Raw genomic sequence first — 15,343 nt, forward strand, 5'->3', positions numbered from 1 at the left:
CAGTTTTGAGCGCAATCAGCTCTTAGTTATTCTAACCTCACCACAGCGCCATCTGTTCAACACGACGTCTGTGTGCAGGCTCATGACCGTCATGTCACAGGTATTAAAACACATGAGAGAGATGCTGATTCATCACAGCCATAAATATGTTAGAAATGAAGAGATTTCACTGTGTTCAGGTACCAGATTTAGTGTTAATTTTATTCACTCATCCAGTGTTTGTTTAGCTCGTTCAAATGTAAAAAAACAAAACAAAACAAAACAAAAAAAAACAACTTTGTTTACTTTAATCTTAGTTCAAAGTTCAGTACGTGTACTGGCCTAAAGATTCAGCAAAGATTCAGCATTATTTGTAATATATGAGGCATTTTATTACAAAAACCTGCGAGACAGTGTTTGAATCCACGTTTTTTCATGTTGTCGGCGAGTATCAAAAGTGAGGCTCAGTGTTTGTTGTTAAACTTTAACCTATTCCCTGCAATAAAAATACACATTTGTTAAAATTTTCTATTTGTTATTTGTTTGTTTTTACTAGATTTACTTTAGATTTTACTGTAAGCCATTAACTTCTGTGTGGAAATACCGTCAGTTAATGTTAAAGGGGCGGCTGTCAATAGCAGGCGTGTTGGTGTGTGAAATACCTCAATGTGCCTTTAAGACGGCCCTGCAAACATGGGCGGGTCAGACTGTAGGAGGTGTTTTTAAACGCTGAACTTTGGTCGTTGCTTTCGTTTGTGTCAGAACTGCTGCTTGAATCTTAATCAGCTGTCAATGTTAACGTGTAGCTGTGTCAGAGGCACGCAGAGAACATGTCAGGTACTCGGACCAAGTTTAAATACAACTGCTGGGACTTCTTCTTCACTTGTGTGGGCCTGCCGCTGTTCGTGCTTGACGTTGTTTTGGATGTACTGGCTGCTGTGTCCTTTTATAAGGAAAGGGCCTACGTGTACCTCGGTGTGCTGGTGCTGTTTCTCCTGGGCTCGTCGCTGCTCACTCAGGCTTACAGCTGGCTTTGGTACAGCTATGACGACTTTGAGAGGAAGACAAAGGTCGAGAAGCTGCCGTCCCCGAGGCAGCTCAAGCTGCTCCACGTATTTCAGCTGGGAATCTACTTCAGGTAGTTTTTAAAAAAATAATAATAACTATAAGTGCAAAGTGCCTGTTTTTGTTTTTGAAGTAGGTGTAAGCAGGGAATACTTAAGAAGTTCAGCTTATCTAAGGGTGCCACCCTGACCGTCCCATACAGGAAATGCAGACTGACAATCTGCGGTTACTATACTACAATGTTGTGCAACTGACTGTCTGCTGTAATAAACTATCCACAGATTACATTTTTGGTTTCGTTTCGCCATGCTTTAAATATGTCTGTGTGTAAACCCGTAGTTGAGACCTGGGAAATATCTGAAACATGAGTCATGCCTCAGTTTTCTGGTTTACAATATCTGAGCTGATGAGGTAATGCATCTCCTTCCTGTCTCCATGCTGAGTGGGTGAACCTGATATTATTTGGATTGTAGTTTTCTTCTCTCGTGCATGCTTCCTTAGAAATTCAATGCAGCATATTTGACGGGAGGATTCAGTCTAACTGGTTATGTTTCCTGTTTCGCAGGCATGCAGGAGTCCTGGAAATGGCCGTGCAAAGCTTCTACAAGAAGATCCCCGACCCTGAGAATGGTGCCAGCCGACATACGGGTTCCTCTGCAGATGAACAGGAGCCTGATTCCGAGAGCATAGCCGTGTCGTTGAACCACGATCTGAGCATGTTACGAATCATAGAGACGTTTGCAGAGAGCGCCCCGCAGCTCACTCTCATGCTCACCATCATTCTGCAGCAGGGCCATCCAGATCTTATTACAGGTGCAATTCTTAATGGACACGTGTTCTTTATATCTGTGTGCTTTTTTTTTTTTTTGTTTCCTCTTCTTTTTTTTGTTTATAAGTTCATTTATAACTTTATACAGTCGCTTGCAAAAGTATTCGGCCCCCTTGAACTTTCCCACATTTTGTCACATTACAGCCACAAACATGAATAAATTTTATTGGTCTTCCACGTGAAAGACCAACACAAAGTGGTGTACACGTGAGAAGTGGAACGAAAATCATACATGATTCCAAACATTTTTTACAAATAAATAACTGCAAAGTGGGGTGTGCATAATTATTCAGCCCCCGGAGTCAATACTTTGTAGAACCACCTTTTGCTGCAATTACAGCTGCCAGAATTTTAGGGTCTGTCTCTACCAGCTTTGCACATCTAGAGACTAAAATTCTTATCCATTCTTCTTTGCAAAACCGCTCCAGCTCAGTCAGATTGGATGGAGAGCGTTTGTGAACAGCAGTTTTCAGATCTTGCCACAGATTCTCGATTGGATTTAGATCTGGACTTTGACTGGGCCATTCTAACACATGGATATGTTTTGTTTTAAACCATTCCATTGTTGCCCTGGCTTTATGTTTAGGGTCGTTGTCTTGCTTGAAGGTGAACCTCGGCCCCAGTCTCAAGTCTTTTGCAGACTCAAAGAGGTTTTCTTCCAAGATTGCCCTGTATTTAGCTCCATCCATCTTCCCATCAACTCTGACCAGCTTCCCTGTCCCTGCTGAAGAGAAGCACCCCCAGAGCATGATGCTGCCACCCCCATATTTGACAGTGGGGATGGTGTGTTCAGAGTGATGTGCAGTGTTAGTTTTCCGCCACACACAGCGTTTTGCATTTTGGTCTCATCTGACCAGAGTGCCTTCTTCCACATGTTTGCTGTGTCCCCCACATGGCTTGTGTCAAACTGCAAACGGGACTTCTTATGGTTTTCTGTTAACAATGGCTTTCTTCTTGCCACTCTTCCATAAAGGCCAACTTTGTGCAGTGCATGACTAATAGTTGTCCTATGGACAGATTCCCCCACCTGAGCTGGAGATCTCTGCAGCTCATCCAGAGTCACCATGGGCCTCTTGGCTGCATTTCTGATCAGCGCTCTCCTTGTTCGGCCTGTGAGTTTAGGTGGACGGCTTTGTCTTGGTAGGTTTACAGTTGTGCCATACTCCTTCCATTTCTGAATGATTGCTTGAACAGTGCTCCGTGGGATGTTCAAGGCTTGGGAAATCTTTTTGTAGCCTAAGCTGCTTTAAATTTCTCAATAACTTCATCCCTGACCTGTCTGGTGTGTTCTTTGGACTTCATGGTGTTGTCGCTCCCAATATTCTCTTAGACAACCTCTGAGGCCGTCACAGAGCAGCTGTATTTGTACTGACATTAGATTACACACAGGTGCACTCTGTTTAGTCATTAGCACTCATCAGGCAACGTCTATGGGCAACTGGCTGCACTCAGACCAAAGGGGGCTGAATAATTACGCACACCCCACTTTGCAGTTATTTATTTGTAAAAAATGTTTGGAATCATGTATGATTTTTGTTCCACTTCTCACGTGTGCACCACTTTGTGTTGGTCTTTCACGTGGAATTCCAATAAAATTGATTCATGTTTGTGGCTGTAATGTGACAAAATGTGGGAAAGTTCAAGGGGGCCGAATACTTTTGCAAGCCACTGTATGTACAGGAGATAGTCAAAATCTCTTTCTTGTCAAACATTGGTGCTCACAGTTGGTTGCAATAAATCTGATTTGATATATTAGAGTTCCAACAGCTTATGTTTCTGATGTAGAGAAACGACCACTAGTACCTTGGATTTTTGATCTCCTTTGCATAATTCATTGAGGGAAAACCTTTAATGGCTTCTAACCACGTGTGATATTGTCATTGTTGGAATTTTCCCCCTGGCTTCAGTAAATGCACTAATGTTATCTTACATTAAAAGTTTGGTGATTCTGAGGTGATCAGGTTGGAATACTTTCCAGATTGTTTTCGTCTTCATACAGAATCACCTGGCTTAACAAGATTTCTCAGTCATTTCTGGACTTTCTAACGCTGCCTCTCGTTTCCCTCAGTGTTGAAGGCCGTCGGCTCGGCCTCGGCTATCGCCTTCGCTGTGACGACCTATCATCGCTCGCTGCGCTCTTTCCTGGTTGACAAGAAGAAGCAGAACATAACCTCATCAGTCATCTACTTCATCTGGAACCTGGTTCTCATCTCTTCCCGTCTCACTGCTCTCGCTCTTTTCGCCTCCGTGCTGCCCTGCTTCATCTTCACCCACTTCATCTGCTCTTGGCTGGTTTTATTCTTCTTCGCTTGGCGATCCAAGACGGACTTCATGGAAAGTCCTTGTGGAGAATGGCTTTATCGAGCCACTGTTGGTCTCATTTGGTATTTCGACTGGTTTAATGTGGCCGAGGGGAAGACGCGGTACAGGACTGTGCTCTATCACGGGTATATGCTGACTGATATTTGCATCCTCTGTGCTGTGTGGTGCTGGAAGATGAGCACAGATCCTCCTGATTTTGTGATAGAGCCCACGTACGCTTTAATCACAACTGTCTGTGTTGTTGTGGTTTACATCCTCGGTCTAATACTCAAAGTTATTTATTATAAGTTCTTCCACCCAAACCTTGACAGCGATGAGCAGCAATCTCTAGATCAGGTGGACTTCCGCATGATGAGCTCTGCAACAGAAGTCTCAGCACACTACAATAAAAGAATGAGGAAGCTGGCCAAGAATTTCTACTCATGACCTGCATCATTTGACATTCACAGGATGTGGAGGCTACAGAGAGACTCAGTCATGCAGATGTCATGAAACCAGCTACTTTTTAAAGCTAGATCATAAAGGCTGTGTGATATTGTGGATCACCTGCTTCCTAACCAATCACTCATACATTCTCACAAGGCATTACTCAACTTAGTTTGGAGACAAATTCTTAAAAGCACTTTCTGCTCTTCATTAAGTGGTGCTACCATCTAACAAAACATTTCTAGACATCAGTCTTTTGTTTTCCTTTAAAAGGACAGGCTTTCAGGTCAGTAACATGCATGTTTGAAACTGTTATGGAGATCTTTTTGAAATATTATTGCACTGCTTTTTTAAAAAAAAAATAATTTATTTTTATTTTTCTGAAGAATATAACGGTGTAAAAAAAACTAATTTAAAAAATATATTTTCTTTATTATAACAAAGCAATATTCTAACAATGTTGCACTATTGTAAACTGTACTTTACTCAAGTCTAAAGTACAAATGTTCTGTTTTACAGAATTAATGAGTTGCCTTAAAATCACCAGACAGCCTCCATGGACCTGAAATCTTGATTTCTTGAGCAATAGAGCACCTCTCTCCTAATACAGATTTATTCTGGTTTAGATTTGAAACATGTGATAAGGCTGCCATTTTTGAATAATATAGATGGCTCAGTGTCAGACTGTTTTTCTACAGTGTTTGCCAAGATCACTTGGACTGATGTGGATATAACACAACGCATCTAAAATACGTTAAGGCTGCTACATGGTGAAAAGATGCCAATGCCTTCCGTTTGACTCCCAGTGTTGATGACCTTTACAATCAATAATGTAATTTTTTATTTTTTATGTTAAGCAAACTTGGATTTAAAAAGGTGTATGAAGCTACAAAACATATTTATGTCACATAGTGCCTACTTAAGTTTGTTTGATGTGTTTAAGTTAATTTATTAATCTATTGTAACAGAATTCCCAACTTTGGGATAAAGTATATTTTGTCTAATATTATTATTATTATTATTATTATTATTATTATTATTATTATTATTAGTTTTAATGGAAATAAATCCTTGTATGACATGACTATTCTGCAGTGGGTTATTTATGATTTATGTGGTCAATTTTTTTTTTTTTTTTTTTAAATGGCTGAAAAACATATATTAGGTTTAGAGCTATATGAAACAATAGTTTAAAGCTTTGTCGGTCACTTTCAGTTCTGTGTGCAAATGAATCCAAACAAAAGGAGACAAATGTTATTATAAATTAAACACACTTTTACCGAAAAGAAGAAACAAATTCTATTGTAACTTATTTTATATAATGAATACATTTTGATGTATGTTGGAACAAACAACACTTTATCTTAAATTGTAATTTCATTATTTTAGTTGTACAAAATACTATTGAGTTGTGCTCTTATATTAGAGATTATGTATCGGAATTTCAGGAGTGCGACCACGCCTCCAAACACGCTCCTTCCGGTTGTCATCTATATATGTTCCCCCAGTTCTGCAAGCTGTTCATTCTCGTTTACGTGCCCCACCCTCCCTCCTTGGGGATCTACCAGGCTAAGTTCATGTCCAAGCACTCACCTTTACCTACGCTGTCAAACCTAAAATGAGGATGTGGACCCAGCTAGTGAATTTCAAAATATAATAATACAAGTTATCGTCCTTCTTTTCTATTTCTTATTTGTGCATTTAAAACAATCGGGTCCTGAGAAAGTAAGTGTGTTATTGTAACACATTGACTGAGCAGCGAGGGGGCGCTGTTAAGTCATCTCAACCAAAGGGGATGACGTGCTGCACTCTGATCTTGACAGTGGTAGTAGCGCACTACACTGATGGAACAGTACAAATGCACCATAACTGACTTTGACAGGTTGATTCTTTTCAGCTGGTACAGGAAGTGCATCGTCTGTGCCTTCCTGATGAAGTAGATGATGTTTAGCTCCCACTTTTAGGTCCTGGGAGATTATGTTTTCAAGGAAGTGGAAGGACCTCACTGTCTCCACGGGGCAGGCCTGCAGGGTCTGTGTTATGATCTACTTAAAACTCCAAATATGCAGCTAGAGTCCTTTTGCAAAAAAAAAAGCAAACAAAACATAAACAGTAAAAATTTAAGTTATGCAACAAAAAAAAGTAAACTTGGTAACGGACTAAAAGAATAATTCATTCAAAAAATGTATGCAACAAGTAATGCATGTTTGATCAGGATCTTATCAGCTGCTGTTCTTTCTCACATGTTGCACACACATGAATGAGTCTGCTTTAGGTCTGCTCTCAATACTGGAGTTAGGGAGCTGCATGGACAGAGGGTGTAGTGCAAAGGATGCTCAGCTGTCTGCTGAGATTCCTGCACCTGTAGAAACATTGTGTTTACAAGCAAATGAAATGAAAGCACTGATTCGTTTGGCAGCTGCACTGTACTCCCTTACAGAGGTGCAGTAGTTAGCCTCATAGTGAAGTAGTATCAGGTTCAAATCAAGGCCGAGACCTTTCTATGTTTGGTTCACGTTCTCCTCTACGGGTACTCTGGTTTCCTCCCATAGTCCAAACACATGCTCCGTTAGGCTAAGTGGGAATTCTGACATGGCCATGGCTGTTAATGGTTATCTGCTCTCTGTGTCGCAACAGGCTGACAACCTGCCCAGGTTCTATCTTGCTTCTCACCCAACCACAGCTGTGATAACCTCCACCAGCTATGAACTTAGTTTTTAAGTATTTTCTGGTCATGTCTCCATTTTCTTGTATTCAATAGGTGGCTGATGACATTAGACATTTCACGTAAACGGATGCAAATTGTTTTGTTTAGACAATAGTGGCTCGTTTTTATGCACGAATACCTGCTGTCATAAGCATGCTTACAGAGAAACTCAACTCAGCATATTTGGCAAGTAGTTAAAGTGGAACTGGTTATGTTTCATGTTGTTCTGGTTTTCAGAGATGCAGGAATACTAAAGAGGTTTGTACAAATCCTCACCACTGACTTTTCTGATCTGGGTGCCACACTGACAGTCACTATCATTCTGCAGATTGGTGCAGATTTTGTGATAGGTTCAGTTTCTTTTTCAATTTCAGGCCATTTTCATTTAGAGAAGATTCCTGATTCCAACTTGTCACAATGTCTTGGGATGTGCACCAAGAATAAAAATACTCTTTCATGAGAAAATGTGATTTTATATGGTCAAAGGAGCTTGTAATGAAAAGCGTCTGGACTTGTTTAAGTTGCTTGTACTCTGGGGCCTCTGGATATCTGGGGCCTGGATCTCCTCCATACCTGCTTCATACCCTGGTGGACGGGGCTGTGGCTCCCCACACTCCCTAGCAGATCGTTACATGGAGAAACCTTTGGAATACAAGCGTGCTGATCCACACAGGTGTACACACGGGTGTTCACTGATGCGGACTACACCTTTCTTGGCTGCTGCCTCAAAGCACATTGTGCGCTGTCTATCTTGCGTGCTGCACAAGATCGTTTATTATTTAGTATCTACTGATATCTACTGCTAGCTAGTTTATTGTGATGGTGCTGTTTTTTTTATTATGTTGCTCTTTGTTGTTTGCTTTCTCTTCTGTTTTTTTCTCCATACAGGTGACCCAGGTGTTTTTTTTTTGTTTTTGTTTTTCTTTCTTCCCCCCCTTCTCACCGTCTCTTCTCCCCTCTGGTTTTCTTTCTCTCCCTCTCTTTCTTTCATTCTTTCTCCCTGTCCTGTCCCGTTTGTAGCAACTGAAAATAAAATAAATACATAATTATAATAAAGGTCAATCAAATGGACCAATATGGCAAGGCCATGATGATCCAGTTGGTAAAATAAATCCGCTTGGCATCTTTCTTGGCCTTAAGACAACAATTCTGATGGCTAAAGATCCAAACGGGACACAAAATAAATAAATAAATAAATAAAAATACCTAAAAAAAAATAACAAAAAATGAACACAACTTAAACAAGTCCAGACGCTTTTCTTTGCAAGCTCCTTTGACTATGATGACCTGGATGACTGAGAATCTTCACAGACGTGATTTTATTTGCAATTTTGGTCAACTTCCTTTAAAAAAATGGGCCAATACTTGCAGGCTTTTGCAATTAAAGTACAAGTACAGCACTTTCAAATCTAAACATTTATTTTGCATTTAAATGCATTTCTATTAAATGTGAACATAATAATATTTATAACAGATAAGGTGTGTTAAAACTCTCTGACTGTGATCAGTTGCAGATCTTTTTTTTTTTTTTTTACAAGTTCTACTGATTTTTCAATGGAATTACCACAGCATTGTTAAATGGAAACCTTTCAGTAGGAGGAGTCTACATGTATGGAATATGCCGATACATCTTTAAGACGCTACTGAAAAAAAATGGGTGGATCAGTTTCTAGGAGGTTTTTTTTAAAACCAAAGTTTGGTTCTCACTGTCAGTCATTCACAGGTTATATGTGAGTTGTAATCAGCTGTCAGTTATAAGATGCAGCTGTGTTAGAAGCAGGCAGTGGGACAGAGAACATGTCAGACACTCAGGGTGAGTCTAAATACTCCTGCTGGGATTTTCTCATCACTTGCGTGGGCCTGCCCTTGTTTCTGACTGACATAGGACTGGATATATGGGCCGCTGTTATCTTCTACCAAGAAAAGGCATACGCCTGCCTCGGTGTTCTGCTGCTGCTACTTGTGGGGTCAACACTGCTGGCTCAGGCTTACAGCTGGCTTTGGTACAGCTATGACCAGTTTAAGATGAAGACAAAGGTTGAAGGCCTGCCTACCCAGAGGCAGCTCATGGTTCTGCACGTTTGTCAGCTCGGAGTTTACGTCAGGTAGTATTAAAACAATAATAATGTGTGTAAAGGCTGAGGCTTGTGTGGGAAGCTTAAATTTATTTGCCTGTTTCTAGACAGGTGCAGTTTTTTGTAGAGTAATTCATAGGAAACACAAGCTGAACCATTAAGTGTTGTGCAGCTGAACTGTACTCCACTACAGTGGTGCACATAGTATATACAGTAACTCCAGCAAGCATCAGTCTGCTGCATTAAGTAATCTACACATTATATCATCTGTTTCATTCACAATTTTTTTTTGCAATATTTCTGTGTTTAAATCAACTGTTGTGAACATGAGAATGTTAGAAACACAAGCTGTTTCCTTGGTTTCAGAAGATAAACTGAGAACACATTTTATTTCCTTCATCAGAAGTGGGTAAACTGGTTTCATTTGCTCCTTTTCACGCAATGAATACCTGCTGGCTCACAAGAATGGTTCCAGAGAAATTAGTCTCAGTGTAGCTAGAAGGAGGATTCGGTCTGACTGGTTATGCTTCATATTTTTCTGTTTCTCAGGCATGCAGGAGTCCTGGAAATGGCAGTACAAAGCATGTACAATAGGCTCCCTGACCCTGAGAAAGGTGCCCTTACGCCAGGAGAACAGAAACCTAAGACTGAGGACATTACCGTGTCCTTGACCCACGATCTAAGCATGTTACGGATCATAGAGACATTTTCAGAGAGCGCCCCTCAGCTCACGCTCATGCTCACCATCATTCTGCAGACGGGCCACCTGGATCCTGTGACAGGTGCAGTTTTACATTTTTACACAAAAATGTATTTTTGAAATCTGTAAAAAAAACTTTCACATCTAGAATGGACTGAATTCACTGAACTGAACCCATGCTTTTAAACATGGCAGGTGCAGGAGTTTTTTCATTCATGTATAGTCTGGTATGTTTGAGAAAACAGTGAGAGTCACTGTGTTCTTAATGATTTAAGTGAATGCTGAGGTCCTGAAGTAGAAACACCTATAGGAATGTCAGTTAGGTTTTTTAAGGGTAAATTCAATAAGGCGAGATCTCTTGGAAGAATTTAACACGATTTTTTGAGATAGAGAAATTAACGGATTTGGTAATTAGACTCCAATGACCCCTCATGGCAGAACTGGGTCTCAGCAGTTATAGGATTTAGGACAGGGATGGTGATGATGGTGAAGACAGAGGCTTGCATAGAGGTCTGGCTGGGGTGTCTGAGGTGGATGAGGGGAGGAGCTGGATTGCATGAAAAAGAATCTGAAAGGGAGAGTGACACAGAGCACAGATTAAACCGTGCAAAGCGGAAGCTGAGTGGCTCAAAGAAGGCGGGCGAGAAGACGTTTGGACTAGAGTAATGATGTTAGTGTGTCCCATGTGATGACATGATTATAAAATCAATAGCCAACCTGAGATTTCAGCACATTGTGCTAAGTTGAACCGGTCGATCCTTCCAGTAACACTTCTACAGATTTTAATTTCATGTCGTTGCTTGTGTGAACATTCAAGTTCCCCAGTAGGACAAGAGAGTTCCCGACCAGCGTACTTTCAGCAACCAGCCCAGACACTCCAAGATTGTCAGGTACACTGAACTGTTATTTGACACATGTGGCAACTGTCAGCACCTGTTCCCTGAACTGAAGGCACGGGGAAGCAACCCTCTCATCCACTTTGGAAAACCGCAATGGAAAGTCACCAAGCCAGAGGAGATACGAATATATCCACCCCTGAGCGCCGGCTGTCACTGTGAGCAACTCCAGATAGGAACATAGTCTATCCCCTCTCCAGACCCCAAAAACATTACAACACAATTACAAAGAATTGGTAACGAATGTCACAGTTACTGATCAGGAATAACTATCAAAAAGTATAGATCAATCAAATAATTTTGCCTTCATTCTAAAACATATTCACGGCTCCTACATTAGCCTCTAATTATTAGTCTATTATACATAATAATTTTTTACATTATCCAAATTCATAGGAGACGTGACAATTAAAATATTTAAAATACATATATCAACTTTCACTTCCTGCACATATGTTGTCCTCTTTCTTCCGTCTTCCATGTGGCAAGTCCATAAAGGTCAAATAAATCATAGATAATCTGTCAGAGTCTGTCTGTCACAATCAGAGTCAAGGTTAAGTTCAAAGTGTCACTCCTCATCCTGCTTCAGCTTCCTGCAGCAGGCAAATCTTCATTATTGCCCAATGCAGGCAGCTGCTCTTTGTTTTGATGTGCACCGCACATCCAGTATCTCAGAAAATTAAAAATTAAAATTGTTCATTAAATATACTAAAGTCTGCTGATTCTGAGTAGACATATCCAAATTTGATAGATTTTTATTTGGAATGAACCACTTTTTCAGTGTTTGTCATTTGCATCTTGCTGGTTCTGACACTGTCTCTTGTTCCCTTCAGTGTTGAAGGCTGTTGGTTCAGCTTCAGCTATCGCCTTCACTGTGACGGCCTACCATCGCTCGCTGCGCTCTTTCCTGCCTGACAAGGAGAAGCAGCAAATAACCTCATCAGTCATCTACTTCACCTGGAACCTGGTTCTGATCTCTTCCCGTCTCACTGCTCTCGCTCTTTTCGCCTCCGTGCTGCCCTGCTTCATCTTCGCCCACTTCATCTGCTCTTGGCTGGTTTTATTCTTCTTCGCTTGGCGATCCAAGACAGAGTTCATGGAAAGTCCTTGTGGAGAATGGCTTTATCGAGCCACTGTTGGCCTCATTTGGTATTTTAACTGGTTTAGTGTGGTGGAGGGGAAGACGCGGTACAGGACTGCGCTCTATCACGGGTATATACTGACTGATATTTGCATCCTCTGTGCTGTGTGGTGCTGGAAGATGAGCACAGATCCTCCTGATTTTGTGATACAGCCCATGCACGCTTTAATCACAGCTGCCTGTGTTGTTGCAGTTTACGTCCTCGGTCTAATACTTAAAGCTATTTATTATAAACTTTTCCATCCAAACCTTGACAAAAATAAGATTAAAGGGACCAGCAGAGAGCAGCAACCTGTAAATGAGCCAAACGTGGGTGATGAACTGGACGCATGTATGTTTAGAGCCAAAGCAACCCCCTCCCCACCACCACAACCATGTTGTAATAAAAGAATGAGGAAGCTGGCTGAGAGCTTCTACTGCTAACCTGTTTCACTTTCACAGGAAGCTATAAAGAGACCGAGTCATCACAGGGCTGTGTGTGATTAAGGACTCTAACCTTCTGCATGATTAACCACATATACAGTCTGCTCCAGTTTATGATTTCTGCTCGCAATTAACTGGCTCTACTGTCTAACAAAGCATTTAAAAATGCCATTCAAAGTTTGTTTTCCCTAGCTTTAATCTTCAGGTCTGTAATGTTCTTGTATGAAATAGTTATCTTTTGCTATGAAGACATGTTCTTCCATGACTTTCCAGTGGCTGTTCAGTCTTAAAGAATATAGTCGTGATTTTTAATTAAAATATTTTATGATCATTTAAAATACAAAAAACATTTCATAAATAATATTTCAGCTTCCAGAAGAGGAAGCAACGATATTTCCTGTTTTTAAAAAAAAGAAAAATCTATGTATATAATTTGTTTTTTCTGTCATCATGTCATTGTGTAAATTACTAATTGAATTTGAAATCTACTTTTTAAGATGTCTTTAATTATGAAAAACAGCAGATTTTTTAAAGTTTTTATGCAGATTTTACTCTAAAGTTCCAAGATAACTATCTAATTAATTTAGGTGCTCCTATTGAGACTTCTTAGCACCAAGATTTGTTTGATATATAACCCTCAAGATGTTTTGTTTACGTTGATATGTTTTTGTCAAACTCTTTTCAGCTCTTTCGGTGCACGGAAAGAGCAGTGATCAGCCTCATCTCAGTCTTCCATCAACATGCTATCAGGGTTTAAAGCCACATTCTAATGAATAATTTGCTTAAGGCATATTTAGAAACACACCATATGAAGGTTCTTTGTTATAAATGTTTATATTTGATATTTTATTTGTAATAGTTGATTACACTTGCCTCTTGCCTAATTTCATGCTTGTTTAAAATTCAGGCGCTGCTTACATATGATCAGTTTTGTGTTCTTAGTATCAGCCTGAGTGTGTGCAGAGAGGCTGTTGTGTTAGATGCAGGCTTCTTTCTTTATTAGGATTTTCACATGAACTTGTGTCTGCTCCTGGTGTCAAAGCAAAATCATTCCTGTTATAACTACAACACAAAATTCTACATAATTTTACATCATCTCATGGTGGGTAAAAGTCCTTTGAAAAACTCCTGAGAATCGACTCCAAACGTTTATCGTTTCCATGTTTGGACCAAGCCCCACCTCTGATAAATTGGTCAGCAAATCTTATCACAGGGTTTTGATGGGAAATGGACAAACTGAACCAATCAGTGAGGCAACAATCTCCTTTGTGACATAAAAGTACTTCCCCGTCTTATCACCCTGACACATTTTCACCTCTAAAGCTCCCAGGCTTCAACAATTAGTTAAATCAAACAAGTTTCTTATTTGTTACAAAGAAAGAAAGAAAATATATCACACATGGAATTTTATGACAGAAAATAGCCTTGTTACCTTAAAAACTTTAGGAAATGATCTGTGTGGTCTGTCTGAATACAACTGAGATGTTTTTCATATGGATTAATCTTCCATCAGAAACCAAAACTTGTTCTTTCTATACTGCAACAATTCTTATGAAGAACTCCAATGAAAATATTTTGAAAGTTGTAAGTTGTATTCATACTAAATATGTTGTGAATATTTTCTGTGGTTTACATTTGTAATTCAGTTTCTTCTCAAACAGTTTTTCATATGAAATAAAAAATACAAACTGAGTCTGAAACTTTAAAACATGTATTTACATTATATTTAAATCTTACAGAGGTGTTGGGAGTAAACAGTGATTATTCTCATTAAATAATTAGCAATAATTATTATGATAGTGTTCAATTTTCAGGGTCTCTTCACTCCTAATGGCCTCACATGTCTTATTTTGTACATTAGCATGTTTACCATGGCGAAAAGGAACAAATAAATTCCACTGAGTATTACATGATCATTATGAACTATTATTATGTATTATTTTGAGCTATGGTATATATTTCAATAGACACTTAAGACCAAGTAAAAAGTGAACATGCTGAACGGACGCAAAGGACTCTTAGTTTTCTACATTTTTGCTTATTTTTACTTGGATTCACACTTTGTTAAAGCTGCTTTTCATATTTTGATCTACAATAAAAACACCACAAATCAGGGATTCTGATTGTTTAAGTGATACTGAATGTTTTACACAAAAGGAAAAAAGAAACTCTTCTTCAAAAGCTGAAACACATCAGACTGTTGAGAAGAATATGAGCGTATGTTCACTCCAAACCTTCATCACTTTCCCTCAACTGAAACACATTTCTTTAAACTCTGAGCCGCTGTGCATGTAGAGTGTTCATGGAGACCTTACAGATGCAGTGCAGAAAAAAGGTTGACTACACCAAGATAACACTTAATGACAATGCAGATGATTTCTCCAGTTAAGCATACGGACGATGGTTAAAAACACAACATAAATATGCACACAGTGACACAAACAAAGCTACACTGAAAAATATTTAAACAACAAGCAGAAAAGTATTGTTTTGTGTGCACAAGTGTGGACTGTCATATGGATTAGTGATGATCACTTAAAGTAACTGCGAAGTTTTATAAAGTGATCTCTAAATTCTCATATATTTCAGTTTTGACTGTAGATTTCTGTAAATGTAACAACTTTCATACATTTTTTTAAATCAAAAAAACAATATCCTGATCCCAACCAGCTAGGACACTCTTATCATTTGATAAATGATTTGATAAACAATTATTGGTTATTTAATAAACCAAATAATTTATGCTTTTATCAGGTGTCTGTGACTTTTCTCAGACAAGA

General features: G+C 39.4%; 2 protein-coding genes across 2 annotated transcripts; both read left to right on the forward strand.

Moving 5' to 3' along the window:
- Window positions 1-719: 719 nt before the first annotated feature.
- On the forward strand, window positions 720-5,705 carry LOC146682702 (XK-related protein 8-like). The gene is made up of 3 exons (XM_085446603.1): window positions 720-1,117; window positions 1,610-1,857; window positions 3,942-5,705. Exons 1-3 carry the CDS (start codon window positions 810-812, stop codon window positions 4,619-4,621), a joined length of 1,236 nt encoding a protein of 411 aa, XP_085302729.1. The 5' UTR covers window positions 720-809; the 3' UTR covers window positions 4,622-5,705.
- A 3,336-nt stretch (window positions 5,706-9,041) lies between these two features.
- Window positions 9,042-12,886, forward strand: LOC146682703 (XK-related protein 8-like). The gene is made up of 3 exons (XM_085446084.1): window positions 9,042-9,433; window positions 9,953-10,185; window positions 11,833-12,886. The coding sequence occupies exons 1-3, from the start codon at window positions 9,126-9,128 to the stop codon at window positions 12,561-12,563; spliced, it is 1,272 nt and encodes a 423-aa protein (XP_085302210.1). The 5' UTR covers window positions 9,042-9,125; the 3' UTR covers window positions 12,564-12,886.
- Window positions 12,887-15,343: the final 2,457 nt, after the last annotated feature.

The sequence above is a fragment of the Copadichromis virginalis genome, linkage group LG22 (genome assembly GCF_057382275.1).
Source record: "Copadichromis virginalis isolate Kocher_CV1m ecotype Utaka linkage group LG22, C_Virginalis_male_GT1.1, whole genome shotgun sequence".
Classification (NCBI taxonomy): Eukaryota; Metazoa; Chordata; class Actinopteri; order Cichliformes; family Cichlidae; genus Copadichromis; species Copadichromis virginalis.